At 50.1% G+C, this 23,659-nt stretch overlaps 1 protein-coding gene across 2 annotated transcripts; it reads left to right on the forward strand.

Annotated features, from left to right (window-relative positions):
- Positions 1-545: 545 nt before the first annotated feature.
- On the forward strand, positions 546-23,378 carry TMEM91 (transmembrane protein 91). 2 transcript variants are annotated; one of them, XM_033158401.1, is made up of 4 exons: positions 546-1,087; positions 14,856-15,361; positions 21,731-21,874; positions 22,555-23,378. In XM_033158401.1, exons 2-4 carry the CDS (start codon positions 14,948-14,950, stop codon positions 22,711-22,713), a joined length of 717 nt encoding a protein of 238 aa, XP_033014292.1. In that variant the 5' UTR covers positions 546-1,087; positions 14,856-14,947; the 3' UTR covers positions 22,714-23,378. The 2 variants fall into 2 exon arrangements, with proteins under 2 accessions (XP_033014292.1, XP_033014293.1); XM_033158402.1 differs by having other exon boundaries at positions 14,868-15,361.
- The last annotated feature ends 281 nt before the right edge of the window (positions 23,379-23,659 follow it).

Here is a 23,659-nt window from a genome sequence, read left to right on the forward strand (position 1 = left end):
ATTCCTAGGTGGACAAGCAGACTCTTTTGTGAGAGGGGCAGAGGAACTGCTGAAGTGAAAGGCTACAAGTGACCCCCCCACCCAAAAAAATAAATAAACCCAAGACCAGAGTCTGAAAGCTAGATTCCCCCCCCCCGGCCCCCTCTTACAGGAGACCAAAGGGAGCCAGGAGCATCCTGCCCCCCCCCCCACATTTATGACATCTCACCCCCTTCCAACCCTGCGGGCACCTATGGAGGGAGGGAAAGGGTGCTTGTGGGGGGGGGGTGCCAAAGTCCTAAAATCAATTCACCCCTATGAGTGTACCTCTTGCGTCTGGTCTCTCTTCCTTAACTCAGTCAGCTTGGCGGGGGTGGGGTGGGGTGGGGGGTCTTGAATTGCAAAGCCATGCCTACAGGGAGGGGTGTGTTTTTAAAGGGGGGGGTTGTCTTTTGCCACGCAATCCATTTCTGCGAGGAGGCGAGGCATCTGCCTGTGTGTGCCTGTCAGCTCGCAGACAACCCCTCCCCTCCTCCCTCCCTCCCCCCCTTCCTCCATCCAGATCTGGGGGTGGGAAGGAGGGAGGGAGAGAAGGGGCGCTCCGCTCATGCCACCGCATCTTGGCAGCAGGCGCACAGCTGCTCCCGGAGCGCTGGATGGCAGCCTTGCTGTAGGCGACTGGGCAGCTGCCTTGGCACAGCTCAGAAGGCAGAGAAGCCGGCCAGCCACCACGTTGGAGGGACTTTCTGCCTCTCCCTCCTCCTCCTCTTCATGCCACGGGTCCTTCTTCTTCGTGGCAAGCCTTGGGGAAACTGTGGATTGCCACAGATTGGAGGGTGCCCCGCGCCCAAACCTAACCCTTAGCGCCGAGGGTGGCAAGGGCATCGTGCAAAGCTCACCGCAGGAGTTCTTGAGAGGACCCTGGCATTTTTTTTTGGGGGGGGAGGAGGGTCTGCGTGTTCTGGCCGGCACCCAACTTTCTCCCTGACTGGGCATCATCGTGGCTGGGCCGGGCAGAGATGGGCACCCTTTTCCAGAGATTGCAGCCCGCGGAGGTCTGGAGGGTGGCAAACAGGTGCTTGCCACGGGGACGCTGGCAGTGAGCAAGGTAAGGGTCTATTTCTCTCTCTCTCTCTCTCTTTCTCATCTGGACTTTGCCAGCCCCAAGACCCTCTCAGCCTGGGCTGCCCGGGTGGTGCCGACGACCGCATGGGCTGACCTCCCTGACTGCAAGTCTTCATCGGATCGTAGAAGAGGAAGGGACCCCCAAGGGCCATCTAGTCCAACCCCCCTAAGGAGAAGCCCAAAGCCAATCCTCTTATCTATCCCAGACTTTGGGTGCCCCATTGGCCCTGGATTTTGCTCTCCCACCCTCCACCCCCCAAAAAACTTGCGTCTCCCTGCCCACCTCACTGCTCTCAATTCTAAATCTGCCACATGGAAGTTGAAAAGAGATTCTCTCTTGACTCTCGGACAGCCCAGCCGGGGAGATGGTGGAATTAGCGAGATGACGCTTGGCGGCGAAGTGAGGGGGGTCTGGGTGAAGCCGGAGTCACTCCGGACCAAGGAAGGGCTTCTTATGGTGAGCCTTGGGTACCCAAGAGGACGAGCATCCTTCTAGGGCGATGGGCAAGGAGGCAGGCAGGCGGCTCCCGCTCCACTTAACGCCCCTTAAACGGCAAAACCCCGCAACCCCCAGAGAGGTCACTGAGCCCCCTAACCTTAGCCTCTGTCTTATTGTTGTGGGAGGGGGCGAGAGAGAGTGGTGTCGGGCCAGGAGCGCGGGGAGCCGAGCGCATCTTTGGAGTCTCAGGGAAGCGTGCAAAGGATTTGTCAAACAGAGTTGGCCAGGGGGGTGGGTTTCTTTTGCGTGTGTTTTAAAAGGTTGCCAGCTTCTGGTGGCAAGAGGGTACCCCCTTTCCCGGCTCCCAGCTTGTTGGGGACATTCCCTCCTACTCTCCAGCAGCCTCCAAATAGCCCAGGGATGGAGAAGGGATCCATCATCCCTGAGTCCCATCTTTATACAGCAGGTGTGTGGGCTGGAGAACCGAGGGCAAAGGAACCAGAGCGCGCTCTCTCTCTCTCAAACACACACACACACACGCACAGTTTCTTTCGTGTGGGAGCTCAGAGCAGGCAGCAGGAAGGAGATCGATAGAGACCGTCAATGTGCTAGGAAGGACTGCTAGAGATTTAGCTCCTTTGGGGGTGGGGGGAACCCATCGCTGCTGCTCCTCCTGTGTCTGTGGCTCTCTGGAAAGAGGGGTCGTCCCCCCAGGCTACCTCTCCAGATCCTCTTTTTGGATTCTTGAGAGAAAGCGCCCAGGGAACAAAACAAGGCGCAAGGATATTGAAAGGGATCAATATGGAGACAGAAGTGGAGAGGTGCCTCTCTGAACCTCACAGGCCCAAAGACCCAGCCCTTCCTTGCTTGTCCCCCACCACCTGGCATTTAGGGGTATACTGCCCTTGTACATTGAGGTTTCTCTGAGCTATCCATGCCTTATATAATTACAGCTGCAGATCAATTGCTGTGTTCTGAATCTGAATTATGATTTCTTCCATTCTCATTTAAAGGCATCTGAAATAGCTGCCATATTCAGACACTGGGCCGGGCGACGACTTTCTTAAAAGATAACAGTGCATTGCATGATTTACTTCCTTTTTGTCCGTTTCGGGGGAACAGCACATAAAAAACGAGCTTGTTTTTCTCATGCGAGGGTTGAGGTTTCCCTTTCGCACGTAACGCCATCCCCACGTGGCGAGCATCAAAAGTGTCATCGGGCTGAGTCACAAACGGATGTCTTTGATTACCCCCTAAATTGATCTGATGCAAAGTAAGCTTGCTCCAATCTCCTGTGACTTACAGCTTAATGTGTAGTTAGGGGAACTAGGTACTCTGTGGTATCAACGTTCCCGTTAGAACCCGGGAATAACAAACAAGCGAAATTCTCGCCCCCATGCGTGTGGAAACGGACGTTATCGTGGGGTCCCCATTATGTAATGTGCGGTTGTGACAAAAAAAAGGTCCATTATCTAAGCACACTCTTTTCAGATCCAGAGTCGATTATGACTCCCTGCCGGCTAGGAGTGTGTTCGGAATGCAGCAAACCTGGGTTGGTTTCAGCACAATGTGTGAAACGGCCCTACGGTTCCATCAATAATTTTTTTGGGGGGTGGGGGGCCTGATCTCTGGCGAGTGCCAAAATGGAACGCCCAGTTTATATGCTAATTCTGGAGCTCTGCCCGGTTAATTAAAACACTTGTTTCATTTGCTTCCTCCCCCCTCACCAGCAACAGGCGGCGAAAGAGAAAGAGATTCTTTGGTTGGGAAGGAATAAGAGAACCCTGCTGGTTTTTTATGACGTCGCTGGTTTTCCCCCCATTGTAAATTTTGCTCTGTTTTAACATTTGCAAGCCGCAGCCCTGATAATTGCGTCTCGAAGGGTGGTATGGAAATCCGAAAAACACGTTAAGTGGTCAGTGATGCCTTCAGGCAAGCGCTGGAGCCCAGAAATTCGGCGATCACATTTAATCTCCCAGGGGAGCGGAAATGGGTCTTTATGACTCATGAACCCCCTACCCCAAATCCTTCACTCCTTGGCACACACGGCTGAAGGTGGATTATGGGGTGTCTATGCACCCCAACCCAAACTAACTCAATCCAGCCCATCACCTGGGTATCATGGCACAACAGGTGCTAAACCACAATTTGGGTACCCAGGAAGGCTAGTCTTACCCTCCTCCCAACAGCACCCCAAAATCCATATCTAGTAGGACACTTTCCCCCCTTCAGGTTCACCTTTGCTCCATGCGCAAAAACCTGCGCACAGCAGCTGCACAAGAAGTATGCATGAAATCAAACGGGGAATGCTGAGCAGGTGCGTCTATTTTGCTTGCACATATAACGAAGCATCGTTATGGCTTCAGCTTTGGAACGGAGTTAATCTGTCCAATTAGGCCCCTCACCAGCCCCTGCGCATATTGCTGTCGATTTCAGCCATATGTGCATGTCATCGGGGAGAGGAGGAGGGGGCCGTTTCCATGAAACCGGGAATGCATGTGGTTTTTTTTTAATCGACCGATGAATATATTTCTCATTCGGCTGAAACATATGGTGAAAGCCAGGCTTTGCAAATTCAGTCAGGATTTGAACCCATGGCTCCTCGCGTTTGGAATGAGTGCTCCAGTCACTTGGCCACCTCTGGCCTGGGGCAGATCCGCCATTTTTTGCTCTGTACACGAGGAATCCAGAAATCCACAACTTCCTAGGCCTGGTGGCTCACCCTTGACCATAGGCCATGCTGGCCGATACCGATGGTCTGCAATAAATGGAATAATTGGCCGAAGTGTTTCATTTCCGAGATGCCAGTGGCTGGTGTTAAATGCCAACACTGTTATAATAGTTGCCCTGTGACCCGAAGCCTGTTGCCAAAATTCTAAGGGACATAGGAGCTACGTCCAATGATTCGGCAGCAAAGGGACGGCGCTCTGCACATGCTCGTTTGGGTAGAAAACAGGTTCCGGGGCAAAATCCTGGTGGAAAATCCTGGTGGCCTAAGGCAGCGGTGGCAGACCTGTGGCCCTCCCAGCTCCCAGAAGACCCGGCCAGCATGCCCAATGGTCAGGAAGTGCTCGAGGCAGTGCAATGCAATGGTTAGAGTGTTGGACTAGGACCTGGGAGGCCGGGGTTCAAATCCCGCCACTCGGCCATGTAGCTCACAGGGTGATGTAGGCCCAATCGCTGCCTCTCAGCCTCACCTACCTCACAGGGTTTGTTGTGGGGATTAAATGAGGGGAGAACGACACACACCACTCCTGGGGGGGGGGAAATGAGGGATATAAATAATAAATAATAAACCAGGGCTCTTTTTGGATGCCTTCTCTCACTGGCCCCCGCCATAACCTCCAGACGTTTTTGGATTCCTAGCCCGTCCAGCACGGCCAAAGATCAGGGATGATTGGACTTGTAGTCCATCAATATCTGGAGGGTATATCCAGCCTTGGTATAAGCTATTAACCTCCATTACACCAAGTCAAAGTCTTGCTCCATCTAGCCCAACATTGCCAACTTGGGCTGGCAGCTGCTCTCCAGCAGAGACCTCCCCTTTCACGTGGACCCTGTCCCCTGTTATTTAAGTGGAGGTACCAGGGGCTGAAGAAGGAGTGCAGGTGGCGCTGTGGGTTAAACCACAGAGCCTAGGGCTTGCCGATCAGAAGGTTGGCGGTTCGAATCCCCGTGATGGGGTGAGCTCCCGTTGCTCGGTCCCTGCTCCTGCCAACCTAGCATTTCAAAAGCACGTCAAAGTACAAGTAGATAAATAGGTACCACTCTGGTGGGAAGGTAAACAGCATTTCCGTGTGCTGTTCTGGTTCGCCAGAAGCGGCTTAGTTATGCTGGCCACATGACCCGGACGCTGTACTCCAGCTCCCTTGGCCTATAGAGCGAGATGAGCATCGCAACCCCCGAGTCGTCCACGACTGGACCTAACTGTCAGAGGTCCCTTTACCTTTACCAGGGGCTGAACTTGCCGGGACTCTTCTGTCCCCAAAAGCATGTGCTCTGCTGCTGAGCGAGGCTTTCACACCCTTGCTTCTGGGCTCCCCAGAAAGCCTGTGGCTGCCCTCTGTTGGAAACAGGACACTGGGGCTCGCTGGAACCCAGCCGGGCTCTTGGGCCCTTCCTATGAGCGCTTGGAAACATGTTCTGCAAATGCTCAAGGCCTCAGAACTGTTGTTTCGGTTACCCTGATCCTGACCCCACTGTGTGGCTCAGGAGAGTGCAGTTAGGAGGAGGGGGAGCATTCTGCCAATTTCCTCCCCCGTCATCCAAGTTGAGCCGGGAAAGAAGATAAAAAGCTGAATCTCTTCTCCCCGCTTGCTCTGTGCCACCCCTGCTTTGGGGAAGCGGCGGTGATTCATGGACATTCGCTGGCACTGCCATCCAAGTACAGTCAGCACCAAGATCTCCAGGGACTCACTTTCTTCTTCCTCCTCCTCCCCCTCCTCCTCCCTACCCCAAAATAATTTCTGTTGCTGTACGGTTCCCAAGAGAGCGAGGCAGTGCAGATGCGTGAAGACACTTGGATTTAATTTAACCGGGAACTTGGGACGTTGGCAGGAGATTCAGACCAGGAATGTGTCCAGGGTTGGGAGTTCGATTCCAACTCCTAGGAGGAGAAGGGATGGTCAGTGGTTAGCGCAAGAGGGGCCTTTATGTGATGGGTTCAAAGCCCAGGGAGTGGGAAGGGAAGATCAGTTTAAGAGGCTGGCGAGGTGGCAGAGCAGGCAAACTATTTTGCTTAAGAAGATTAATTTTCAGTGTCACTTCTCCCCACCCCTCACCCCCTGCAAAAAACAAAAAAAACAAAAAACCATGGTCCCTGTGCTTCCTGCTCAATGGGTTAGGACGATGCCGAGAACCAGAACACAGGGGCACAGAGAGCACCCATACTGCCTGCAATGGATGGCAGCAGTTATTCAGCGTTTTAGGCAGGAGCTTTGACTAGCCCTATTTGGGAGACCGCAGGGATTGAACCCAGACCTTCGGGGTGCTCTACTACTGAGCTGCGGTCCTCCTGCCAGGACACCCTATTGCCACCACCAGCGGAAGTGACTCTTGCGAGTTCCGGGCTTTTAACAGCCTGGTTTCCCTTTTTCAGTTTTAAAGAAACCAAACAAACAAGCTCGACAGATCTTGGCAAGGCTGTGGTGCACTGCAGGTCCCCCCCACGTCAGAGCCAATGTTGCCAAACAGGGCCGAGATCTTTCAATGCCAACGTGCGCTTGTTCGAGCACAGAGGGAATGGTTTCGTTCCCTCTCTTCAGAAACACACTCTCTCTCCTCCAAAGGCATTCCCTGGGTTGCATGTCATGTGGGAACTGTGTCCGAGTCCTGCAGTCCCTGCACAAGTGAGCCGGTACCATCCTTTGTAGCAATCTTCTCTTGTAGAGTGTTCCCCCCCTGCCCCCGTTATTTTAATATTTTGTTGGAAGTTGCCCAGAGTGGCTGGTGGGGCAACCCAGTCAGATGGGAAGCGTAATAAATAATAAAATCATTATTAAATTACAGTGGTACCTCGGTTTTCGAACGTAATCCGTTCCGGAAGGCCGTTCAAGTTCCAAAACGTTCGAAAACCGAGGCAAAAAGGGTGGTCTGCAAATTTAATAGAGAAAATTGAGAAAAATAACATATACACTCAGGGGAAGCGGTTCGGCTTCCGAGGCGCGTTTGAAAACGGAAGCATTTACGTCCGGGTTTGCAGTGTTTGAAAACCGAAACATTCGTCAACGGAGACATTCGGAAACTGAGGTGTGGGAATGATTAGGAACGTGGGTGAGGCTATATTGTCAGATATATCCTATCCCAGCTTGTGTTAGCAAGCTCCAAACTTAGCAGAGTTTCATTCCCTTTTAAAACACACACACAGCAGACGCGCTTGCACAGGCTTGCTAAAGCCTAAAATAATATATATATTCCTGGTATAATTCCCCTATATCCCTCTTAAAAGACTGCACACGACACAATGTATCTTAAATGAATAAAAAGAGTTTACTCACATACTTCCTGAGTTTACACAGCGTTTCTCAGAAGGCAGGCTTGCTCAGTAAAAAGTATTTCCATGTGGTTGCTACTTCCATAGGGAAAAGTAGCTCCCTTTGTACTCTTGGCTGAGAGCCAGGAGAACATGCTTGTTGCTCTTTGGATAGACGAGGAGAAAATGGTGACTGGTCTTGGGATCTTGTTCCCAGGTGAGACCACACCTACTTCTGGTCACAGAGGAAGTTAACTCAGTCCAGGTAGCAGGAAGTTATGCCTGGAGGACTGAGTTACCTTCATGTCCACTCTAGCAATGTTGTGTTTTGACTGCTCTGTGTTTACATCCCACATGAGGTACCACTTTATTGTTATTTATTGTATGAAAAAGCAGGCAGGTCAAAGCAGAATGCAAAATAAACCCAAGCGCTGTGGCTCTAAAACTGAACAAATCCTAGCCTAGTCGCTACTCTTGGTTGTTCAGGTTTACACACAAAGAGTCAGCCAGGCTGGTCAGTTTCATAGAAAGTCTGGCTTTGAACCCAGATCGAAACAAAATAGAAAATTCTTTCCAGTAGCACCTTAGAGACCAACTGAGTTTGTTCTTGGTATGAGCTTTCGTGTGCATGCACACTTCTTCAGATACCACGAAAGCTCATACCAAGAACAAACTCAGTTGGTCTCTAAGGTGCTACTGGAAAGAATTTTCTATTTTGTTTCGACTATGGCAGACCAACACGGCTACCCACCTGTAATTTGAACCCTGATGTTGAGAGAGCACAAGGGAACTGGACTCCCAGGCTCCTTATTTGACAGCTGGGACAGCTCAGTCTGCGAAGGCATAAGACTCTCCATCTCAGAGTCACCATGTTGGGCAAAAGATTCCTGCGTTGCAGAGGGGTTGGGCTGGATGCCCTGCAACTGTGCCATCCTATGATTCCTGTGGAATGAGAAAGATTTCCTCAGAAACCTCAGGTGAGGGAGGAAACCCTTAACGGAACACAAGACAAGGGACTCCGGATGCTGAGGGGGAGATAAATAAGGCAACAGTAGAGTTTGGAGGAACAGAAGGTAAAGTAATTTGTCAAGCTTCACAGTAGCCGTCGTAACGGCTATAAACCATACAACTGAAGCTGATTTACTATTCAATAAATTTTGGTACGGTGCTTCATAAAAACCCCATACAATTATGTATTCTGCTTCAGTTTTCTCGCTGCTCTGTAAGTCACTCTCTGTACACTGTCCGTATTTCTGTCAGTAAATTGGGATGAAGATATACAAAGGACCCGGCCTGGTCTCCTTAAATCCAGGATGGATTCTGACTCCATCCCTATCCCCCAATTTCTCCCTCTCTCTCTCTCTCTCTCTCTCTCTCTCTCTCTCTCTCACACACACACACACACACACACTCACACACACACACACACACTCACACACACACACACACAGTTTGGGCTCAGGGTCCTGGCTAGATCAGGCTGCAGTCCCATCAGCCCATTTTCCTTCAGACCTGACACAAATTAGCGAAAGGGAAATTTGGCCCATCGTTTGTGCAAGTCCAGTAAACCAAAGATGCCATTTAATGGAGCCAGGGCTGTGGAGAACAGCTCAGTTTGATACCCCACAAGACTTTGGTGCTGCTGATCTCCAGCTGTGCGAGAACTGGTTGAGTGTGTGTGTGTGTGTGTGTGTGTGTGCCAGCTTCTGAGTCACACACATCTCTTTGTCAGGCAAAAGCGCATGGGAGGAGCCGAGCTCAGATGGGATCCAAAACATACAAAAACAAAACATGCGGAAACTCGTGTAGATAATGCCCTTTCCATGTGGACGACGTTTCTGCTTACCTGTAAATTTCCAGAATTGCGGTACAGTGGCTAAGAGGCAGAGGTACCAATCAAGAAGCCCTCGGTTTGAAACTCGCCTCTGTTGTGTGCGCAGTAGGTGGTTTCAAGCCAGCCACTCACTCTGTCAGCCTCAGTCTGCCACATAGGGCATAATACTACCGGTGTACCATACAGGGTTCTTGTAAGGTTTTACAACTGAAACGGCTATGGAAATGTTTAACATTATTAAGACCAAGGCTCCCTCCAGACACACATTCATGGTTATTTGTGCTGTTGATGGCATCAGGGCCTGTTCTACACACGATCCCGCTTTCACGCAAAGGGGTTTTTTTTGTTTTGTTTTTTTGAGAGGGCAGCTTGCCTCGTTCCCAATCATTTAAAAAGAGTGATTTGGAGTTCTGCATTACGCATCTGTGCAGCGCATGAACTGCCGCCGCGCATGTTTGGCTGAGCAATCTGTTCCTGCTACGGAAATCCCATGTGCCTGCACCGGATTTCACGGTGTGTGGATTTCTGAGTTGGTGGGAGCCCTGACAGGAATTTAAAAAAAGAGACAAACTCTGAATGTCTCTTCCCATCCAGCGACTACAATTGCGTGATGGCAATGTGCCACCAGGAAGTGCCAAACGCTGTTCTTTTTCTGGAACAGTCGACTGCTGTAGGGTTTGTGTAAAGGTTGCAGATGGGGCGGGGGGTGGGGGGGTTGGAGAGATGAAACACCAGCCAATTCTAATGAGCCATAATAAGCAGCGGAATATAGCCTGCCTACTTCCCAAGCCTCCTCCAATTTAAGCCGATGTTACTTAACGAATAACCCCTCACCACCATTTTAATATTCCCACTTTTCGCCGTCCAAATTTGCCTGCCACTGTGTCTGAAGTCTCGGGGCTTAACTTAAACCGTTTAAAAACTGCATTCTTATTTATTGCATTCATCAGTTGCCTTATATACAAAAGAAAGAGCCTCAAACAACTTGGCAAGACGAACTGTGGAGAATAAAAGCATTTTTTTTTTATATACAACAGGAAAATGTAAAGCTGCGAACAATACACAATACATAAAATGCTCGCCCGGCAACTTATCAATAAAGTGGATTGTTTCGTCGATAAAGCAGACTCCCAGTGCAATGTGGTAAAAAAACACAGCATATGGATTGACATCTTCAAGGTATTTATCGTCGCAGCTCATAAACAAGTTTTCAAAAGACTCCCCCCCCCCCGCTCTCTGTCTTCCAAAGGTGATGGTTTAGGCCTATTTCCAATGGCACCATCAGGGCAGGGCTTGGGGGGGGGGCAGAGGCCCAGGCCCCCACTCAGCAGAATGAACAGGGGTTCCCCCAAACACTGCAGGGCTGGCTCCCCACATTTCAAAGTAAACAAAGGAAGACCCATTGCTATTGAAAAAGAGGGGCTCTCCATTTCAGACCATTAAGTCCAGACACTGGGCTGTATCCAATGATCTGCGTGCTAGCGGATGACAGTTTAAAGGGTGGGCGACAAAGGAATTCAACACAAAAGGTGTGCCAGCAGAGGTTTGTTGCACAACAGCCAATTCTTGGTGCGCAGCAGCTGGTTTTTGCTGTGCCATCAGTTGCACAACCATCTTGGGCAATGTACCTGTGTTTTTCCTTCAGCAAGTACTTTCTGCCAGCACAATTCATATACCGCTTGGTGACGTTAATTTAGCACCGCTTTGGCCAACAGCTCTCTGTCGCCTAAGTCCATCGCTGCCTATTTCAACCAAAGAGTAGATGAGACAATATTGCTGTTTCTGAATTGCTGCCATCCCAAGACTGCCGGTGCGGGCTGACATGTGAGAACGTTGTAGAAAAATAAAATATAATTTAAGAATACTGATGGTGTCAGGGAAGCAAGACTAGGCTAACCTTCACTGCGACAGGCTAGTTTTTTTTTATGTGCAGGGATTGAAAAATAACATTATGGAGCACTCAGGTGAACCCTACCTACAACCCAAATGGCACATCCCAGAAATTTATGTGCTTCCTCAGCTTCCATTTATGAAAGCCGAACCCCAGGCATAAATAAAAGGGACTATATGAAAGCAATCTAGAAAGTCTGGAGCATTCATCTTAAATTCCACTTCAACACCGATAAAGCATTTTTTCCTGCCGTCGCCAAACTTAGTGTTATCTCTACATCCTTTGACAAAATGTCCCTTTGTAGTATTTTTGGTGTGTCCAGCAATTCCTTCAACAAGGCTTATCGTGAATCCGTTCAAAAAGATGCAGATAAAATTAGCAGGAATAGCCTGGCATCTGTAAAAGTCACCATCTCGCATGTATGTTTCAGCCTGAGGGATATCAGATACCAGTGAAGTGGAACTTTAAACAGATTTTCAGAACCAGCAACTTCTGCAAAGCACTGCGTTGGCTACCTCTGATATATATATACAGACAAAAAGGTTTAGAAATATAGAGATACAAATGTCTCCTGTCCCAACTAACTGGTTCACAAAGAGTGGGGTGGGCAGTGCTGTCAAGTATCCCGTTTTCCCCGGGAAACTCCCTTATTTGAAGCTGTTTCCCGCTGCCATCCCTTATTTTTTTATATCCCTTTAATTTCCCGTTTTTCAAAGGAAGCAGCTCTTCCCCCTCCCCGTGGTGGCCAGGGACTGGGAAGACCTCGCCTCCTTGCAGCCTCAAAGCAAGCGGGAGCCATTTCCCACGCTTACAGGGGGGGGGGCATTTCCCCTATCAGCTGCTGCCGAGCCCCTCAGCTAGACAATAGGGTTAGCTTGGGGGGGGGGGAGCCTGGCTGCCTTTGAAAACGGGCGGCTGATGCTTTGAAACGGGGGAGAGAGAGAGAACTTTTGCCTTCCTTTCCTCCTTCCCCTTAAATTCCTCTCCTGCATCGTTAGCCACCTCCTTCTCCACACACCCCACACATGCTCCTTGTCAGACCGGAGCTCGCTGAGCAACCGAGGCATCGTAGCCCATGGGCAGCGTTTCCAAAATACAGTAAGCCTACTGCGCACGTTCACACCAGTGCCGCCCACTTTTGCTTCTGGCTCCGCCCACCACTGCCATGTGACTGTCCCCAGGATAGGTGAGGCTGCTGATCCCTTATTTTCAAATCCGAAACTTGACGGCTATGGGGGTGGGGTGGGTTTTGTGTCAGGAAAGGAATCTTCCAGGCTGCTGAGAGGAGTAGCTGACTCTCTAAACCAGGGGTAGGCAACCTAAGGCCCGTGGGCCAGATGTGACCCAATTGCCTTCTCAATCCAGCCCGCGGACGGTCTAGGAATCAGCATGTTTTTACATGAGTAGAATGTGTCCTTTTATTTAAAATGCACCTCTGAGTTATTTGTGGGGCCTGCCTGGTGTTTTTACATGAGTAGAATGTGTGCTTTTATTTAAAATGCATCTCTGGGTTATTTGTGGGGCATAGGAATTCGTTCATTCCCCCCCAAAAAATATAGTCCAGCCCACCACATGGTCTGAGGGACAGTGGACCGGCCCATGTCTGAAAAAGGTTGCTGACCCCTGCTCTAAATAAATAGATTTCCTAAGCCTCCGGGTGGTGGAGGAGAAAGTTCTCTAACTTACAGGGACTCAGTTTCACACAAATTCACAGGGCTCGGTTTGGGTTCGGAAAGCAGCAGAAGGAGAAGGAGAAGGAGAAATTGCTCCTCAACAATAACAACAGATATTATCTTTGTACAGTATTTTGGAGTTTTCAGAGCATTTAATTACAGGTAGGTAGCCGTGTTGGTCTGCCATAGTTAGTCAAAACAAAATAAAAAATAAAAAATAAAAAAAATCCTTCCAGTAGCAACTTAGAGACCAACTAAGTTTGTTCTTGGTATGAGCTTTCGTGTGCATGCACACTTCTTCAGATACCAGAGCATTTAATGTAAACCATCTTCTGCAAGCCAGTGTAGCGTCGTGGTTCGTGTGTCAGGCTAGGACCTGGGAGACCAGGGTTCGAATCCCTACTCAGCCATGAAGCTCACTGGGTGACCTTGGGCCAGTCACTGCCTTTCGGCCTCACCTACCTCACAGGGTTGTTGGGACGATTAAACGAGGAAGGGGAGAACTACACATGCCACCTTGAACTCCTTAGAGAACGAAGTGGGATAGAAATGAAATTTGAGATGCCTCCTGAATGATGAAAACTTACCTCTTTCAGCCAGCCTATCTCGATGCATTATTTAGCTGCTTCTATTTGTTTAAAAGGTTTTACTGTTTTTTATCTTTGTTTTACGGTTTTAAGCCAGTGGTTTCCAAACCTCTCTCCCCAACACCCATGAGCGTAACCAGGATTTTTGTTGGGGGGGGGGCAGCCAAAGTTGCTGAGCTTTCTTTAGGAGATCCCCCCCCAAGTTGTTGAGCTTTTTCGGCAAAATCATGGGTGACTATACCCCCCAAAAGCGGACATTACCGGGGGCAGACTTTGGTGGTGGGGGAGGCTTCTCCAGGGGGGGCAGAACCTCAGTTAATTGAGTACTTCCAATGCTTTTTTTTTTAAAAAAAAAATTGTGGATCTGCCCCCCCCCCCACAACGGCCCGCCTTAGCTATGCCCATGCCCCCACCATCCCTGACCACTTGAAAACTACTAAGGGTCTTAACAGATCCATCACTGCTGTTGCAGCAATCATAACACACACCACTAGACGCTGTGATTCTTAATCTTCTTTTCTCTGCTTCTTTCATTTTCTTTCTCATAGGTTGTATTCATTGTATTCCAATTTGGATTCGGTCGAATCCAAACCACAATACAGCAGAACGCAATTTGTAAGAAATAAAAGCAGCAATTAAAATACAATTTAAAGATCAATACAAATATTGAACACGACAGGTGTGTTCTCTCCAGCCTTCAGCCACAGACATGCTGCAGGCCTCCTGAACGAAGGATGTGAACCACAAGTTTGGGATCTTTTAACTCTACAGTGGGACCTTGGTTCTCAAACTTAATCCGTTCTGGAAGTCCGTTCCAAAACCAAGGCGCTTTCCCATAGAAAGTAATGCAAAACGGATCAATCCGTTCCAGACTTTTAAAAACAACCCCTAAAACAGCAATTTAATAATGTGAATTTTACTATCTAACGAGACCATTGATCCCTAAAATGAAAGCAATAAGCAATGTACTGCAGTCACACAATCAATCAATCAGTAGCTGAACTGGGTTCCACACAGTCACAAAAACAAGAAGCCGCAAAAACTAAAACGCAAAATAAATAGCGAAAACAGACCGCAGCGTAACACTCAAAACGGAAGGGTACCACTCAAAACGGAGCACGTTTGGCTTCTGAAAAAAGTTCGCAAACTGGAACACTTCTGGGTTTGCAGTGTTTGGGTGCCAAGGCCTTTTGAGAACCAAGGTACACTGTAGTTGTTTTGGAATGGGTTGTGGATCTTGGCTTTATCTGTTATTAGTGTGCCTCTTAACAGAGCTTTTCGGTGGAGCGACATGTACAATTTTTACTATGTAAGGGGCTAAACGCTTTGCTGTTTTTTTGCTTGTTTGTTTTGCAGTCGCTCCCCAAGCTAACGGAAGCGAGAGACTCGCTCGGCCCTAACTGACAGCAGGGAGAAGAGGCACCCGGCACCTTCCTCCTAGGGGTGCTATGGAGAACATCCATGAACTGCAGCACCCACTTCTGGCAAAGTCCCCTGGGAGAACGACCCTCCGGGGCGGAATGCTGAGTCGGGTCGTTCCCCAGGACCACTCCAGACTGCTGTCCCATCACGTGCCCCCTAGCCTCTCCTGGCTCCAGCCTGGACCCCACATCCTTCCCAGTCAGCTCCTGGATCCTAGCAGCCTGCAGAGGGCAGTCGAGCCCTTCCGCACCCCGGAACCGACCCTGTACCCCGAGCTGTGGAAGTCAAGCAACCCCCAAGGCTGGAAGAAGAAAGATTATATCGAAACCGCCTTTGGAGACAGCAAGGAGGCTGGGGAACTGCCCAGGAAGGTGCCTCTGGAAAAGGACATCCACACCGTCTGCTACGAAGTGGGCGACACAGAGTCTCCGGACCTCGAGGTAAGGGCTGGGGCTCGAGGGGGGCTTGGCAGAGGGGCCACAAACGCAGGGAACAGAAGCTTGCTGCTCACCTCTTGCAGAAGGAGGCATCAGACCCGTTCCTGAACCGCCACTGCTGTCAGTAGCAAAAGCCAAAAATTGTACCGTGGCCAATCGGATGCCCCAATGGGAAGCCCAAGAGCAGGATCTGAGCGGGTGGTTTCAGGAGGAGAGCTTGGGTATTGATTGATAGCATTGGCTGTCGTCCATTGGGACTGGTGGGGCAGAAGGTGTTGGAGATTCATTCCCCGTGTCTGCAGTCATGGGATTGTTATCTATCACATGACGGTGTATGTTTTCATTCCACAGAGTGGGAAGTGACGGAGACAGGATGTTTGTGTTACTGTGTTCCGTGAAGTGGGACTATTGTCCTTTGTTCTTTCTCTTTGCTGTCTGATGCCAGAGAGAGAGGGAGCCGTGTTGCAGTGCTCCCTGTGTGTTTATACGTAAATAAAAGTAGATTAGCCACAATGCTGAGCTGCTGAGGTCTGTTACGCAAGCTGAGGAGACTCTGCGGATCCCTGAGTAAGGCTGGTGCTTTTTGGCATTAGTCGCTGTGATGTTCGGGCAGAAGAAAGCTTTTGAAGCTCCCGAACGATCGACCAGGAGGGAGAGAACATGCCAGCCGGCCATGTGTCTCTGCCAGGGTCCTACACGAGAGTAGGACGCTCCTGATAACAGAAGGCAGGGCAGAAGGACCAACGTCAGCCACAAACCACAACCAAAGGTAGACAGAGCCAACTCATTCCTTGCCGAGTTCTGCAAGGGCGTCGCTGAGATGACCAAATTCTGGACCCTCCAATCTCTCACGGTGCCAATAAAATAACTAACTAACTATATAAATAAAGGACCTATCCACGTGACGCTGACTCAAACACCCTGCACAAACACTTTGCAATAGAACTAAAGATCATTCCCCCCCATCTCTCTTTCCCCACAATGACAGTAGTGTCTCATACTGGATGGATGAAAAAGACTATAGGAATTGAAAGTGGAGGTGCTGTATGTACTTTTCCGTTTGTTTGTTTTGTAACACACACACACACACACACACACACACAGCTTAATAAAAACCAATTTAAGGAGGAGGAAGCTGGCAAGTAGCATCACCACCTGGACGGGTTATAAGGAAGACTGGGCTTCCCTTGGACCAGAACGGAACCGGACTGTTGGTGGTGCTTACTATTAAAAAGTTTGCAAGGTGTTTTTTAGATAGGGGGAAGTTGAGAGAAGGTATGGGGCACCCAGCTTGGGAGGGGGCGGCAGTTATTCAAAGCCACGATAACAGAAGCTCAGCTGCTTAGCATAGGAAGCACCAAATCCACACCTTGGGCCGGCCCTCCCATTAGGTAGGGTGAGGCATTGGCACCGATTTCCAACGAGATCTCGCAAGATCTTGCCGAAATCACACGAGATCTTGCAGAGCGCGTGAGATCTCGCCGGAAATCGGGATGGCGGTGGCATGGCAGCACTTCCTGTTTCGCCTCGAAATTGGACGAGGTGGCATGGCAACGCTTCCTGTTTCGCCTCGAAATTGGACGAGGTGGCATGGCAGCACTTCCTGTTTCGCCTTCAAATTGGACGAGACGCCCCGCCACACGTGGTTAATGAGTAAGCCAGGAATCTGTTAGAGGCAAAGGATCTCCCTTCTAAAAATGGAAGTTTTATCCAAATGAGAACAAAACAGAACGTAAACTTTCACAAAACAGACAGACAGATGGGCAATAAGAGAAGCAAAAATAATAATTTCAGGAGCATATAGCTAAAACATGAAGGCTACATTCAGGCGACATTTTATTCTGTCTTCCTGATACTTCCTTACCTGTACAGTAGATTTTTGCATTACATGTCTTATGACCTTTGCTGTCACGTTATGCTAAGCCTACTGGTGTGAATTTTTTTTAGCATGGCATGGTAGTATATAGGTTAAAAGGCCCAACAGGTACTGTATTGCAAACGGAATATTAGGAATTGGGGCAGAAATGCTAGAATTATAACCAGCAAAACTAATTTTAAAAAAATATTTAAGTGCATCAGAAACAGCAAACCAGCTAGGAAGGGAAGTTGGACCATTAGACGACAAGAGAGGTAAAGGTGCGAAAGCAGGATAAGGAGATTAAAAGGAGAGCAGAATGAATTCTCTGCATCTCGCTATGGAAGATTTAGGTCAGATACCTGTGCCTGGACTGATTTTTTCCCCCCCTGAGTCTGAAGAACTGAGGAAAATAGCGGTGACAAGAAATGCCATTCTAGGCTTTAACTGACAAGTTTAAAAAAATAAACAAATCAACAGGTGTGAATGGTATCCGCCCAAGAGTTTGTGAAGAGCTGAAATGCAAAACTGCTATCTCCGAAGGGGAATATTTGACTTGCCATTAAAATCAATCCCATTCCTTCAGTGCACCCTTTTACTCTCTCCTAAATATGGGTCCTGGGATGCGGGTGGCGCTGTGGGTTAAACCACAGAGCCTGGGGCTTGCTGATCAGAAGGTCGGCGGTTCGAATCCCCGCGACAGGGTGAGCTCCCGTTGCTCGGTCCCTGCTCTTACCAACCTAGCAGTTCGAAAGCACGTCAAAGTGCAAGTAGATAAATAGGTACCACTCCAGCGGGAAAGTAAATTGTGTTTTGTGTGCGCTGCTTGTTCGCCAGAAGCGGCTTAGTCATCCTGGCCACATGAGCCGGAAGCTGTACGCCGGGTTCTTCGGCCACTAAAGCGAGATGAGCGCCACAACCCCAGAGTCGTCCACGACTGGACCTAATGATCAGGGGTCCCTTTACCTTTTTACATTTCATATAATGAGAGGGAGAAAAAACCCTCTGTCCATTCCCTGCACACCAAGCATGATTTTAGTAGCCACTCTACAAGCAGAGAGCCAGAGCAGGATGTTATGAGCAGGAGTGGACCATATGCATCCATTTGGATCAGCAACTGGTTAACAGGAATTATAGAGTTGGAATAAATGGACATTTACTCCAATGAAGGGGTGTAGAATACCTCCAGATTGGTACTGGGACTTTTTCATAAACCATCTGGAGCTAGGAGTGAGCAGCGAGGTAGCCGTTTTTGCTGGTGGCGAGAAAATAGTTCGGAGTCATTAAAATGAAAGGGATTGCAGACGGCTGTAGAAAGGATCTCTCCAAACTGAGCGAACGGGCAGTAAAATGGCAAATGCGACTCGGCGAGTCAAACAAACGGGGTTCTTTCTTTGCTGGCAGGCAATGATAAGCAGTTACGTCGAGCAGCAGTAAAGCATCGAGAAGTTTAAAAGGTTAAAAAGTCATTAGAAAGGAATTAAAAACCTATAAAGACCAAAAGAACACAAAAAAAGGCACCAGACTTGCAGGGGCTAATCCTGCGGCTGCAAACGCAAGTCAGTATAAAGTCTTGCACATATATACATTGGGGCTATCTATCTATCTATCTATCTATCTATCTATCTATCTATCTATCTATCTATCATCTATCTGTTGTTGTTGTTGTTGTTGTTGTTGTTGTTGTTGTTGTTTAGTCGTGTCCGACTCTTCGTGACCCCATGGACCAGAGCACGCCAGGCACTCCTATCTTCCACTGCCTCCCGCAGTTTGGTCAGACTCATGATTTTAGCTTCGAGAACACTCTCCAACCATCTCATCCTCTGTCGTCTCCTTCTCCTTGAGCCCTTCATCTTTCCAAACATCAGGGTCTTTCCCAGGGAGTCTTCTCTTCTCATGAGGTGGCCAAAGTATTGGAGCCTCAGCTTCAGGATCTGTCCTTCCAGTGAGCACTCAGGCCTGATTTCCTTCAGAATGGAGAGGTTTTATCTTCTCAGTGGCGTAGCAAGGTGGGACGCTGAGGGCGGTGCGCCCCGGGTTCCACCCTGGAGGGGGGGTGACACTCGGTGCCCCCCCCGCTCCACGACATCCAAGCCGAGCTCCGCCGCCCGGTAAAATGCGCACGCTGACGGGTTGCCCGGGGTTTTCCGGCACCGGCACTTCACAGCACGCATTCGCAGCATCGCTGTGTATGACGCATGCATTGCGACGCTGCACATGCCCGCCATGGAGCAGCGTGCGCCACCAGCAAACCCCAAGCAAGTTGCGGAACGAGGCAGCCTCGGCCTGCAGCCCGCTTGCAAACCTGCTTGGTGGCCTGCAAGCAGGCTGTGGAGCGAGGCCGCCCTGCCTGCGGCCCGTTCGGGGCCCACCCGCCGGTGGCGCGTGCCGTTCCACAGCACTGGAACGGCATGTGCCGCTGGTGGGCCCCGACCAAGCCACGGAGAGAGGCCACCCCGCAGCCCATCCACCGCTGGTGCACGCTGCTTTGCAGCACGCATGCGTCGTACGCAGCAACACTGCACATGCACGCCATGGACCGAAACCATGCCCCCAATGCCCCCGGGTTTGCCACCCCGGGCAGCCAAGCAGCTTCCTCCACCAGTGGATCTTCTTGTAGTCCATGGGACTCTCAAGAGTCTCTTCTAGCTGTAACCATACGGACCTTTGTCGGCAAGGTGATTCTCTGCTTTTTAAGATGCTGTCTAGGTTAGTCATTGCTTTTCTCCCAAGAAGCAGGCGTCTTTTAATTTCGTGACTGCTGTCACCATCTGCAGTGATCATGGAACCCAAGAAAGTGAAATCTCTCACTGCCTCCATTTCTTCCCCTTCTATTTGCCAGGAGGTGATGGGACCAGTGGCCATGATCTTCGTTTTTTTGATGTTGAGCTTCAGACCATATTTCGCGCTCTCCTCTTTCACCCTCGTTAAAAGGTTCTTTAATTCCTCCTCACTTTCTGCCATCAAAGTTGTGTCATCAGCATATCTGAGGTTGTTGATATTTCTTCCGGCAATCTTAATTCCGGTTTGGGATTCATCCAGTCCAGCCTTTCGCATGATGAATTCTGCATATAAGTTAAATAAGCATGTAAATTAAATAATCTATCTATCTAATCTTAATTTCACATATACGCTCATGGGGTCTGAACTGGCAGTGCCTGACCTTGGGGTTGTGGTGGATGGCTTGTTGAAGATGTCGGCCCAGTGCACAGCAGCAGTGAGATAGGTTAATACCACACTAGGGATCATTAGGAAAGGAACTGAAAACAAAACTGCTGAAACCGAGGTGCCATTGAATAGATCTATGGTGCGGCCGCATTTGGAATACTGTGTTGCCTGACCTCAGAAAGGGCATTGCAGAGTTGGGAAAGGTTCAGAAAAGGGCAATCGAAATGATCAAGGGGAGGCAGCGAGTCCTCTAGGAGGAATGTTTGCAGCATTCGGGACTTTTTAGCGTAGAGAAAAAGGGAGCTAGAGGGGACAGGATGGCAGTTTATAAGACGATGGAGGAAGGGGATGGAGAAAAGCCTTTTCTCCCTCTCTCATAACACCAGAATTCGTGGACATCCAGTGAAACTGAAGTAGTAGTAGTTTTGTTGTTGTTGTTCACTCGTTCAGTCGTGTCCGACTCTTCGTGACCCCATGGACCAGAGCACGCCAGGCACGCCTATCCTTCACTGCCTCCCGCAGTTTGGCCAAACTCATGTTAGTAGCTTGTAGTAGTAGTAGTAGTAGTAATATATTATTTATTCCCCGACCATCGGGCTGGGTTTCCACAACCACTCTGGGCGGCTCCCAACAGAATATTAAAAACACAATAGAACATCAAACATTAAAAACTTCCCTAAACAGGGCTGCCTTCAGATGTCTTCCAAAAGTCAGATAGTTGTTTATCTCCTTGACATCTGGTGGGAGGGTGTTCCACATGGCGGGCGCCACTACCGAGAAGGCCCTCTGCCTGGTCCCCTGTAACCTCACTTCTCGCAATGATGCAACTGCCAGAAGGCCCTTGGCGCTGGACCTCAGTGTCCGGGCTGAATGATGGGGGTGGAGACGCTCCTTCGGGTATACTGGGCCTTTGAGGCTGTTTAGGGCTTTAAAGGCCAGCACCAACACTTTGAATTGTGCTCAGATGGACAAAACAAAGCGCACCCTTACAGAGCACATAGTTAAAACTATGGAACTCCCTCCCACTAGAGGCACCAACTTGGGACGGCTCCGAAAGAGGAGTAGGCAAATCCTCGTGGAGGATAATCTGCATCTACGAACCACACTGGCCTCAACAGTTGGAAGCAGCAACGCTTCCGACTACCCGTTGCTGGAAATGGCAGGAGGGGAGAGTGCAGTTGCTCGCAGGCTTCCCAGAAGAGGCACCTGGTTGGCCACTTTGAGAACAGGATGGTGGACTGGATGGGCCATTGACCGGATCCAGCAGGGCTCTTCTCCTATTATTGGCGCTCTTTCACCAGACACCAGAATGAACGAAGCCAACGCTTGCTCTCCACTTCCCTCCCTAGAATGATTCCTCGAGCGACAGCGATACTGAGAGCGAGAGCAGCTTCTCCATGCTGCTGCCGCAAGATTACCTGGGCCTGGCGGTCTTCTCCATGCTGTGCTGCTTCTGGCCACTGGGCATCGCTGCTTTCTACCTGTCCCAAAAGGTGGGTGTCGCTGAGCAGGGAAAAGCTCACAGAGAGGGCAGGTTTAGGGTAGATGCTATACTGGAGTGGATGAAGTGAACAAAGTTTATATATAGCTGATAGACAAAAGAATCAGAAGTTCTTTAGCATCTTAACCTCTCTCCTCTTTTCTCTCCAATTCTTTTTCTACTCCTTTTTCCTCCTCTTTCTTTTCCCTCCTCTCTCTCTCTCTCTCTCTCTGGATTAAAGTTTTAGTTCGGACAAAAGAAGCCACCCGACAACACTCCTTGTATTTTTCTTTATAAACCCTAATAAAATTTATTAGATGGAGAACAGGGCTGGTTGCAAGCTGCAGAAATCGACTTGCCACCAAGCGCTTGGTTAGAGAGACGTCATTTGTCTAAGTTCGCTGAATTGTACAAGAGCGAGGAAGAGGTGTGTTGGGAATGTGAGGTGGGATCCTTGCTGCGAGGAGCCCAGACGCAGCCGTCAAGAGCCTGCAGATACCATTTGGTGCATCATGTATCCGGGAGCGTAGGAAGGGGGGCGAGGGGACAGTTCGCCCCGGGTGTCATCCCTGAGGGGGGTGACAAAAAGGCACACCTTGCATGTATGTATCCCAGGCCACATTAGCTTAAAACAATAGATGCAGTCATTGCTTGAGCCCCTGTAGCTACCTTTCCACTGCCTTTTCTCCCCAGACCAACAAGGCGTCTGCCAAGGGCGACTACCCAGGAGCATGGACGGCCTCTCGCCAAACCTTCGCCTTGGCTGTCTTGTCCATCATCCTCGGCATCTGCACCTACATCGGAGCGGTGGTGGCTCTCATCGCTTACCTGTCCAACAAGGCGCCGACCTAGATCTTCCTGCCCCACCAAAGCCACGCCCTCGCCCCCCCTCCGCCCCCGGTTGGGAGTTGGAAAGGCGTGTGCCGACATGATGGGGCGAGCACAGGTTTCCTGACGTCGATTTCGTGAACCAACCAACCAACCAACCAACCCACCCCAGCAAAGGTGTGCGTGGAAGAACTCCACCCTTTCAACTCTCAACTCAGCAAGCCCTTGGAGCAAAGAGGCTATAGGGTTGCAAGAATCAGGGAACCCAGGCTGGGAAACGGGGGGGTCTCTGCAATGGGGCCCTCCTGACATCAAGAGTGATGGATGGGCGGCAGCTATCAAAGCTACATCCCTGCCAGTTTGGGGAGAAACCAGCCCCATCGCGGGAGAAGAGGAGAGGAGACAGGCCCGTTCACCCAGACTGGGACAGAATTTGGGGAAGGGATTTGAGCTTCTGCTTCCAATGGCAGGAAACAGGGGATGGGGGGGATTAGGTTACCTACGGACAATGGGGCACCTCTCTCTCATACCCACGCCCACCCAGGCTTCCCTTAGCTGGCTGTGTCTCTTGGTCACTTCTCCTTTTCTACAGAGGCCCTGGCCTCCACACCCAAAGGTCATGCTCTCCCCCCCCTTACCCCACCCTCAATAAACTGCCAAGGCACCTCTGCCTCGTGAGCCACCTGTACGACTCGTGTGCCGTCTGTGATACGTCTTGCCCGCGAAAGGAGCCGCGAGGTGCCAAGGCGACTACCCACCTTGGGTGGCGTTACCCATAAGGCAGTGGCCTCTGTGGGTCAAGTCAGATCGACCAGGAAGTGGGAGGGAGGGGAGAGTTTAACTGGCCTACCAAGGTCCTCCCCCACCCTCCAAGTCCTGCGCCGTTCTCTACTGCAGGCGTGGAAAAGCCTTGCCAGCCCGAGGGCCGTATTCCCTCCTGGGTAGCCTTCCAAAGGCCGCATTCCAGCAG

Source organism: Lacerta agilis, chromosome 8 (assembly GCF_009819535.1).
Source record: "Lacerta agilis isolate rLacAgi1 chromosome 8, rLacAgi1.pri, whole genome shotgun sequence".
NCBI classification, from domain to species: Eukaryota; Metazoa; Chordata; class Lepidosauria; order Squamata; family Lacertidae; genus Lacerta; species Lacerta agilis.